General features: G+C 35.8%; 1 protein-coding gene across 5 annotated transcripts; it reads left to right on the top strand.

Annotated features, from left to right (window-relative positions):
- The first annotated feature begins 640 nt into the window (after positions 1-640).
- On the top strand, positions 641-9381 carry Nrg (Neuroglian). 5 transcript variants are annotated; one of them, XM_070301852.1, is made up of 14 exons: positions 641-890; positions 1837-1912; positions 2042-2065; positions 2844-2976; positions 3749-5164; positions 5258-5718; positions 5883-6239; positions 6347-6602; positions 6695-7015; positions 7102-7321; positions 7440-7596; positions 7678-7950; positions 8486-8578; positions 8841-8930. In XM_070301852.1, the coding sequence occupies exons 2-13, from the start codon at positions 1858-1860 to the stop codon at positions 8575-8577; spliced, it is 3765 nt and encodes a 1254-aa protein (XP_070157953.1). In that variant the 5' UTR covers positions 641-890; positions 1837-1857; the 3' UTR covers position 8578; positions 8841-8930. The 5 variants fall into 5 exon arrangements, with proteins under 5 accessions (XP_070157953.1, XP_070157939.1, XP_070157959.1 ...); XM_070301838.1 differs by lacking the exon at positions 8486-8578 and having other exon boundaries at positions 8841-9381; XM_070301846.1 differs by lacking the exons at positions 641-890; positions 8486-8578 and adding an exon at positions 912-1216 and having other exon boundaries at positions 8841-9381.
- Positions 9382-10269: the final 888 nt, after the last annotated feature.

The raw sequence follows: 10269 nt of genomic DNA, 5'->3' as shown, positions 1-10269 counted from the left end.
TATTTGTGTATGTGTATAAAATTAATATATTTATATTTATTTACTCCTTATTATGAAACAGAAAAAAAGTATTGCCAAAAGTTTGAAAAAAAAGATAATGAGTCTGCAGTTCGCAAATCTTATCTTATTTTTTATATAAAAATATATTAATATTCGGATTACAAAATTGTATCGCTGACAAAAATCTCTCTTTAGTATAATAATAAAATATTTTTAATACATATTTTATTCACATGTCATATATATATGTTTACGCGGCTATATTGGCCATTTCCGTTTAAACTATTATGGTCGCAACAACAAGTATAATTAGAGTTGTTCCAATTTTATTATATAAAACAGTAATTTAATATCCAAGTTGAAACACTATACTTGATTAATTTTTAGTCAAGTCGAAATATATATATATAATTGATAATTATTGCCGCATAGATAATCACGAAATTTTAACCATCGGTCGATCTTTAATATCTCTAATGATAAAACATTGATCTCTCATCCACAAGTTATCCTTCCAGCTGATAAGTAAGATAGCATTACAGTATCTAGCGTTGATATAGATAGGATAGCGTCCCAACGATATATATATTCGATGCTTCTACCCAACACATACATATACCATATGCAAGACATCACGCGCACAACAACACGATACCGTACGGCGAGTTACGTATCCGAGTTAGTCAGTGGTTTCCGCAGTTTTTCGATGATGGCTTAGTGGTGATGACGATGTGCTGGATACTGTGACGCGCCGCCCGAGATCTCGGTGAATCCGCGATTATATCAATCAGCGATCACCGGCCTCAATCTCGTTGTTGGCAAGACGAGATTGACGAAAAGCGACGACAGGCGTGGAAACGAACAAGAGAGAGAGAGAGAAAGAGAGACAGGTAGGTGGATACCGACGGCGTTGGACGATCAATGCAATCTTGCGGGTGTGCCCGCTTTTTGCTGCCCCTGCCTTTCCGTTTTTTGCCGCAACATTTTGTCGTGTATCGTCGAGAGAGAGAGAGAGAGATCCGGCATTCTCTCGTGACGAAACGATGCGCCCTACGTCGTCGTAAGATTCATCGTGAAAATTTCGAAGGACGGCCGTTTCAAAGGACGAACGAAACGAGTCCCGCGAGATCCGCGACGAAGGAAAGCGAGTGAGATCATCGAGTGAACGAGTCCCGTCATCGATGCTTTAGTCGGCGAGACGAATTTTAATACGGAGGTTGACGAATTTCTTTGTATTTTCCCAACGTTAAGGTCATTCCCCTCGATGGTATTGACAATCGGCTCATGCCTATTGTAACAAACATATGTGGGAAACGTATCGTATATCGACTTTTTTTTTTTTTTAATTTTTGCGGCGCGGGTACACGCCCATTTTTAACGCGTCTCTATTAGCAACTGTTGTTTCATAACAACATCCCGGCAAATTTGAAAATTTCAGATATAATTGGGTCAGCTTCGATTTTGCGGCAGTATATACATATGCCTAAGCGCACGCGCGCGTTATATATTATCATGTATATATGGGTATGTGTGAGTATGTGTACGTGTGTGCAATTTTCTATTTACCGCAATATCAAAAGTGTACGGGGTATATAACCGTGGATTGATGCGTAATTAATTAAAAAGAATTCTTATACTATGTTGCCGCTTTCGTCGAGTATTACATTCATTAGCGAATATTATAGGGCATGTATAACATTTGATCGATTATTGTTTTTAGTAAAATCGGAAAAATTTGATCGCTTAGAAAATAATTTTTAGCACAATACGTTTCTTCTCTTAATGATTTTTATTTATCTTTAATATAAACAAAAATTGTTCTTTTTTTTTTTTTAGCTTTCTAAGTACGCTGCGACCATGAAGCTCACTGTGTACGTTATTTCCATACTGGTGCTGGGGGCATCAGCTATAAGTGAGTTGAAATTATATTGTATTTATTTATTAAAGTTACTTTTTTAAATTGTTGTTAATATAATATAAACTCTATGGTATTGCAATAAATTTTGCCATTAAAATTGCAACATTTAATTTCTAATTATAGTACGTGTCCCGGATTATGTAGAAGGTGAAAGACACTGTTATAAAAATTATTATAAATAATTGTGTTTTCTGTTACATAAGAGTAATTTTTATTTATGCAAAATATTTTTGCGCAAAACAATTTTCTCTATATAGGGATGCTATGCTTTTATACACTCACATATCTACATGTATTTATCTACACTCTTCATAATATATGTACATTCATACACTTAATCATATTTGTGTACAGATTGTTCTGACTGCCAAAACATATGAGAGAAAGAATGATATTGTATAATAATGTTTTATAAATTTTCTCTTTGTGAATTTTATTATTATGATTGTATTTTGTATAGGCTATAATTTTCATTTTTATACACACGCAAACTGTAGAATTATTTCTACAGTTACAATTATTTACTAACTTTTTATTTTGAATAAGTATCTGTATGTGTATTTTTGTACATATACTTTGAAGAATATTAATATTCTGTTTTTCCTCCTTTGTATCTGTGCGTGATCTTTTATTTTCTCTATACTTTATTATCATAATATATATATTACTTAATTTCAAACAATTTATACTGTAAATTACAGTTGCTCCTTACTACAATTAAGCTAAAGTTAAAAATCATTAGGATCATTCATCATAGCAAAGTCATTGTATTAAATATAAGTAATATAAATGTATTTTGTTGTTTGTGTTTTATTGTTCTTTTTAGATTATATTTGTATTACCATTATACATGTTATTTAACTTTTTTACTAGTTTATCTTTTTTCCAATGGCATGATTGCTCTAACACATTTTTCGATTATTAGTTCAATCGCCGCCACGGATATCTAAACAGCCACCAACAGATGAGCAGTTGTTTCAAGTGGTCCAGGCAAAAATCAACGAAAATGATAAACCATTTTTAATTGAATGCGAAGCAGAGGGTGAACCAGCTCCAACGTATGTATCTATTTCTTTTCTCAAAGCTTATTTGTTACACATATAGAGAACAAATCTTTTTATTACATATCTCTATGTCACTAGTTGAGCATATTGTTTTCTGACACTATTAGACAATGCTTAATAAGATATCATCAAGGAAATGACTATTATGTAAATATGTCCTGACAGTCTCGCTAAGTTTCTCAAGAACGGAAAATGTACTTTGGAGACATCTCTCACTCATAAAGTTTTATTGCACTTATAGCAATCAAGCTTATTCATCTCGTGCAGTCGGTAGAACCGGCCGATATTAATTACAAAGATGATCTCATAGCTTTAGGATGTATGAAATAATCGTCACTAATACACAGATATCTGTCTTGTATAGGAACGTGAACAGAGTTTTTTATGTAGAGTTTTTAAAATAAATTCGTGAAAACAAATAAATTTAAAAAACTTTAATGTCAAACATTTATTATTGTGCACTGTAAAATTGATTTTGTGCTTTGATATTTGATGATATGAATACAAGTATACTCATTATTATGTAACTTTTTTTTTTTTATGCATAATATATTGAGTGTTGTAATTTTTGTATGATATATATATATATATATATATATATATATATATATATATATATATATATATATATATATATACAAGTATAATACACAGTGTAATATTACTTATATATATTATTTAAATATATTAATATACAATCTAATATACTTATATACATTATACATAAGTATTATATATATATTATATATTTACTATTGTATTATAGATATCGTTGGATTAAAAATGGGAAAGACTTTGAATGGCCGGCGTATGACGATCGCATTTCTCAACAACCTGGTAGAGGCACCTTAGTGATCTCAAGACCAAGAGATGAAGATTTAGGGCAGTATCAATGCTTTGCGGAGAACGAATGGGGTATAGCCACGTCGAACTCGGTGTTTGTTCGAAAGGCTGAATTGAATTCTTTCAAGGACGAAAATCCGACAACTGTAAGCGCGAATGAGGGTTCTCCTTTCAAACTTACCTGCCAACCACCCGACGGCTGGCCTAAGCCAAACGTTTATTGGCTAATTCAGGATATTGCTGGTGGTATCAAGTCGATCAATAACTCGAGAATGACTCTAGATCCGGAGGGTAATCTCTGGTTCAGCAATGTTACCAGGGGTGATGCCTCGGATGACTTTTACTATGCCTGTGCCGCCACATCTGTGTTCAGAAACGAATACAAATTAGGCAATAAGGTTTTGCTATATGTAGTTTCTACAGGCGCGTCCGCCGGCCAGAACAAGTATCCTCCCGAGAGACAATATGTCAGTAGGAAAAACGAGGTCGCTTTGCGCGGCAAGAAAGTAGAAATGTATTGTATATTCGGTGGAACACCCTTGCCTCAGATCGTTTGGAGCAAAAACGGCGAACTGATCAGCCCGAGCGACAGAATAACTCAAGGTAACTACGGCAAGTCTCTTGTCATAAAGCACGTCAATTTCGAAGATGAGGGAACGTATACTTGCGAGGCGTCGAACGGAGTAGGCGCTGCCCAGTCGTATTCGATAAATTTGAACGTGATGGCCGTCCCGTATTTCACGGTCGAGCCGGAATTCGTGAACGCCGCGGAGGACGAGACCGTGGAAATTAGATGCGAGGCTAGCGGAGTGCCCGTTCCTGAGATCAAATGGATACACAACGGCAAACCGATATCCGAGGCTCCGCCGAACAGCAGGCGGCGAGTTACATCAAATTCTATCGTCATCGAAAAGCTTGTGAAGAAAGACACGGGTAATTATGGATGTAACGCCACCAACTCATTGGGATACGTTTACAAAGATGTATACGTAAACGTGTTGGCGCTCGATCCGGACATCACGCAACCGCCCACGGACATGAGCACAGTCGATGGTAAGACTGTGCGGATCACATGTCGCGTTTTCGGCGCGCCCAAACCCGAGGTCAAATGGATAAGGAACGGACAGGAGTTGACTGGTGGTCGTTACAAGACTTTGGACACGGGTGATTTGGAGATTGAGAACGTGATATTCTTGGACGCGGGTACTTATACGTGTCACGCCTCCAATAAATTTGGCGAAGTGAAAGCGTCCGCCGAATTGGTTGTGAAGGAGCACACTAAAATAACGGACGAGCCGGAGGATTACGAAGTCGCAGCGGGCGCCACTGCCACATTTAGGTAAAAGAAAAATCTCATAAATAAATTTATAATCCTGAAATTATACAAAATTAAGAATCTCGTTTTTGATCTTTCTTTTTTGTGTTTGTTTAGGTGCAATGCTGTTACTGATCCCAGTCTACCTCTGATCATAGACTGGCTAAGCAACGGTGAACCGATAGATTTCGAAATGGAACCGAGATTCATACGGAGCTCCGATTACTCTCTGATGATCACAAAGACGACCGAATTGGATTCCGGTACTTATACTTGCGTCGCGCACACCGATTTGGACGAAGCGAGAGCGCAGGCGACGCTGATAGTTCAGGATGTACCTAATGCACCGAGGTTAATCGGTGTCACGTGCATGTCTACGGAAGCCATCGTTCAATGGATACCTATGGGCGATAACAGAGCACCTATTCTGCGCTACACTATTCAATATAACACTAGCTTTGCGCCGGATACTTGGGAGATATCCAAAGATTTTGTTGCCGCCACCGAGCAGAGATATTCAGTGCCTATGTCACCGTGGGCCAATTACACATTCCGTGTTCTCGCGTGGAATAAGATAGGTAAGACTTTAATCACTCTTGAAAACTAAAAAGTTATGTCTATTGCAATGATATAATTCAATGCGTTAAATTAGTCGCTAATTTTTATATGTTATTACGTAACTTTTTATTTTGCTTTTAAATGAAAGAGAATAGAAACTTTGATATATTGGTATTTATAATAGGTCCATCTTTACCATCACCGCACAGCGACATTTGTACCACTTTAGCAGATGTCCCTTATAAAAATCCGGATAATGTCATGGGCAAAGGCATCACACCGCAAAATTTGGTTATTTCGTGGACGACCATGCCGCAAATAGAGCACAATGCTCCAAGATTTATGTATCGAGTGTATTATAGAAGAGATATACCAGGCGAAAGGTGGACTATACAAGATATAAACGATTGGAGAAAAAACAATCTGGTTGTGGAGAATCAACCTACATATCAGAGATACAAGATTAAAGTCATCGCGATAAACGAGAGAGGAGAGAGTAAAGCTACGGCCGAAGAAGTTACCGGATATTCCGGAGAAGATGGTACAATCCACAATGAAAAATTATTTTATTATCAATTAACATTAAAATTGCTATATTTAGCAGTCGATAATTATACGATATAATATCGTTAAATTGCTTCATTTCAGTACCCCTGCAAGCGCCAGGTAATTTTACACTGAATCAAGTAAAGTCGAGCACGACTGCTCAGTTGTCGTGGAGCCCGGTACCGGAAGAATCGGTGAGAGGCGAGCTGCAGGGATACAAGATTCAGACGTGGACAGATAAGGATGGCGAAAAGGGAATGCGCGAGATTGACATTCGCGGCAACAAAACTCATGCATTGGTCACAAAGTTTGTTCCGTACAGCAAGAATAATGTGAGGATACTCGCTTACAATGGCAGGTAATGAAAAACTTTGAATATATACGTATTCGATAATTATTGATGTCGTATGGTTCTATTTCATTATAATAACGTATTTGTGGGATATACAGATACGCTGGTCCTGCGTCTGAGACTTTGACCTTTGACACACCAGAAGGAGTGCCAGGAACAGTCCTCAGTTTAGAAGCATTTCCCATGGGATCCAGCGCTCTATTTCTCGTGTGGACGCGACCTGCGGAGCCAAACGGCATTTTAACCGGATATAGGATTTATTATCAAGTTGTGAATGGTACGAAATTAGGAACTCTACTCGAGAGGAAACCACATGTTATGAATCCAGAAGCGACAACTGCCAAATTAGCTGGGTTAGCGCCTGACACGATATATCGCGTTCACATACGTGCCACAACCAGAATTGGCGAAGGCAATGAGTAAGTTCTATAAGAACACAGAAATACTAATAACATTTCTACAAGACGATAAATATTATACTCATAATTTTAATATATGTTTGCAGCTATTTTATTGAACAAAAGACACGAACGTCTCAACGACCTGACGTCCCATATTTTACATGGGAAACTGTACCAGTGGAAAATGGATATTCAAACGTTAGAGTGATTTGGCTACCGAATCTGAACGGCAATCCGGGCAGTCATTTTTTTGTTAAGTATAAGCTTAAGGGTGAAACGATATCTTTGATGACTGATCCGGAATTTCTGTCGAAGTCTATCGAGGTAAGTTTACAGAGTAAAATAATGATGACAATCTTTATTGCAAAAAAAAAAAAGAAATAATAAATAAAGTTAAATTAAAAATTGTACGTATTTAACAAAAAATGATTAATTCACGCAGGTTCGCGGTCTTCAAAGCAGTGAAGTCTACGTGATGTCGATTGTTGCTGTCGATGGAGATTACATGACCGAAAGCGCTACTCAAGAGGTAGAGACGAGCAGCGAAGGTCCCATTATTCAACCGAAGGAGAATGTCGCGACGGCTGGCTGGTTTATAGGTAATGCATCTCTGGTGTATTATCGGATTTGACTTTAGCAAAACTGGCGTATGTTAAAGACCACTACGAATTTCCCGACAGGAATGATGCTGGCGATCGCTATCCTTCTACTAGTGCTGATAATCGTTTGCGTAATCAAACGAAACAGAGGTGGAAAGTATGCGGTGCACGAGCGAGAATTGGCCGCTGGACGCGGCGATTACCCCGAGGAAGGCGGATTCCACGAGTATTCACAACCATTGGATACGAAATCGGCTGGTGGACGTGCGTCCTTGGCATCGTCTTCTCATCAGGATGGTAAACATCCTGAATCCGACACAGACTCCATGGCGGAGTACGGCGATGGTGATACAGGTGATTATAGAATTTTACACGGCTTGCACAATGAAGGAGTCTCAGAAATATCTAGAGCATTAGAAAAATCTTTGTGGCATATATATATATATATATATATATATGATGATGATGATATATAATTAAAAGTATATTTGTTATGCACGAATTTTTCAATTATTCAATATGATGATTGCTTAGATTTATTTGCATACATATTATTATAATAATAACAAAATAGCATAGGTATGTATTACTGAAATCTTATTGTGATATAGACAGATGCATCAAATTTTTGAATATTTTCATATAAAAATAGCACGAAATAACAATCTCTCACGTGAGCACAGCTGAGATTATGGTCACGAAATTTTTTTTATATCATGCTTTTCTCTTTTATATATTTCATTTTGCAATTGCAATTGCATAAGCTGATTATATTCATTTTTTAATATATATGTTTTTGTCTTAAACTTTTATTTTCAATTTGTTATATTCAATTTATATTTTATTATACATTTTATTTGCTTTACACGTTTTGCTTAAATCAATACAGAGGGTATGAACGAAGATGGTTCTTTCATTGGTCAATATGGCCGACATCGTAAGCAGGAACCAAATTCACAAGCATTTGCCACTCTAGTCTAAGGTAAGTTTGACACAAACATGTTTATTTTAATGCTTAAACCATTGCATCTAAGCTTTGAAGTAAAAATAAATGTTGGACTTTTGACACATTTAGTATTTTACAAAGTTGTATGCTAATATTTCTAGAGCACCAGCCATTAGTCATTTTAAAGCAAAAAAATCTTAATATGCACACATGCACATAGGTTTATATCTTTTCTATATTTTTCGTATAAGAGTAATATAAAAATTACTACAAAGTTTGGAATTCGTTTTTGTTCTAGGCCGCTTCACTGAAGATGGATCCTTCATCGGACAATACGGACCTAAAGGTAGGCCAGAGGAAACACCATCAATTCCGACTGGTAATATGGCCACATATGTGTAACATCCGCAACTGTTAATCAAAGTCGCATAAAAAAGAAAAAAGAAAAAAACGTTTTCTCGTTACGGTTAAGGATCTGCCCGATCCTTGGCTATTGCAGCAGCTCTGCTATGCACCTTGCGCTGGGCGCAATGTCCAACACTATACTGCCAATTAGTTTCTGAGGTTTTGGGTTTTATGATTTTCATAGAAGAAACCGTGACTATTTTTTACACTCGTGTTCGGAATATCCGTAGATTTTCGATGCGCAATAATCGGATACGGTTTTAAGTTTCTGAAATATTAAAAAACATTCCGAACTCTTTTTTTCATTTAACATTTTTGAATATGTAGTAAGAATGAATCAATTTTTGTTACGATTATTATTCTCTTCTTCATTCCATTCTCAAAAATGCTGATATGTGTATGCATCACAAAAGAGAACATATTTCTATTTTAATTATAAAACCCGGAAACTGTAGATGTTCATAGCGTGCAAGCTATTTATGGAAATAGTATCGTAGAAACTATTCTAGCATTGATCGTAATATTTGACAGAGCCAGATTGAATTGGACACGTCGATTGGTAACAAGATATACGAATTGTTCCAGACTTGTGAAATACTTTTAAGACTGCATGTAGTATCCAATATTTCGCAACATGACGCGCGTTGATTTCTAAATTTATCGACGTATTTATATCTTTTAACATAGCGTCAAGTGTTGCAATTGGAAAAACGATTTGGAAATTGGTTCTGCTAAGAGTAAACATTATTGCTTATCCGATACAAGTATTTGCGCTTTCCAAATAATTTGATGTTTTACCTATATATTTACTAATGGTTTTGTCACATATTGGAATTTTTTTCTGCTAAATTATCGAATTGCTCTTCAAAACTATTTTGTAATGTTCATTTGAATTGTGTCCATAAAGAGAGATTTAACAATATTGAAATAATTTAGATGAATACAATAAAAAAATATAACATTTTCACATATACAGAAGTATTAGGAATAAATGTATAAGTATAAACAGAAAATATTTTTCGCTTTTAGAAAAGTTAAATACTTATATCGATAGTCAATAAAATCTATTTTTAACACAGAAATTCTTTTATTCTAGTAGTATATTATATTCGAGTGACTATATATATATATCGAAATGTATTCACCAAGTATTAAATCTTAGTGCCTATATTGAAAAATATTTATAATACTGAAATTAATTATTTTTTTTTAAACCTAAAAGTGACATTCATGCTTTAAACGGAACATATTAATCGAAATCTTTGCGATAAATGCTTTTATTCGAATAAAGCTTTATTATGAAATTGGTGCACAGTGTAAGT

This window comes from Polyergus mexicanus, unplaced genomic scaffold (assembly GCF_030449975.1).
Source record: "Polyergus mexicanus isolate NDT 795.1 unplaced genomic scaffold, iyPolMexi1.0 SCAF_1, whole genome shotgun sequence".
Classification (NCBI taxonomy): Eukaryota; Metazoa; Arthropoda; class Insecta; order Hymenoptera; family Formicidae; genus Polyergus; species Polyergus mexicanus.
This window is presented reverse-complemented; position numbering and strand designations above follow the sequence as displayed.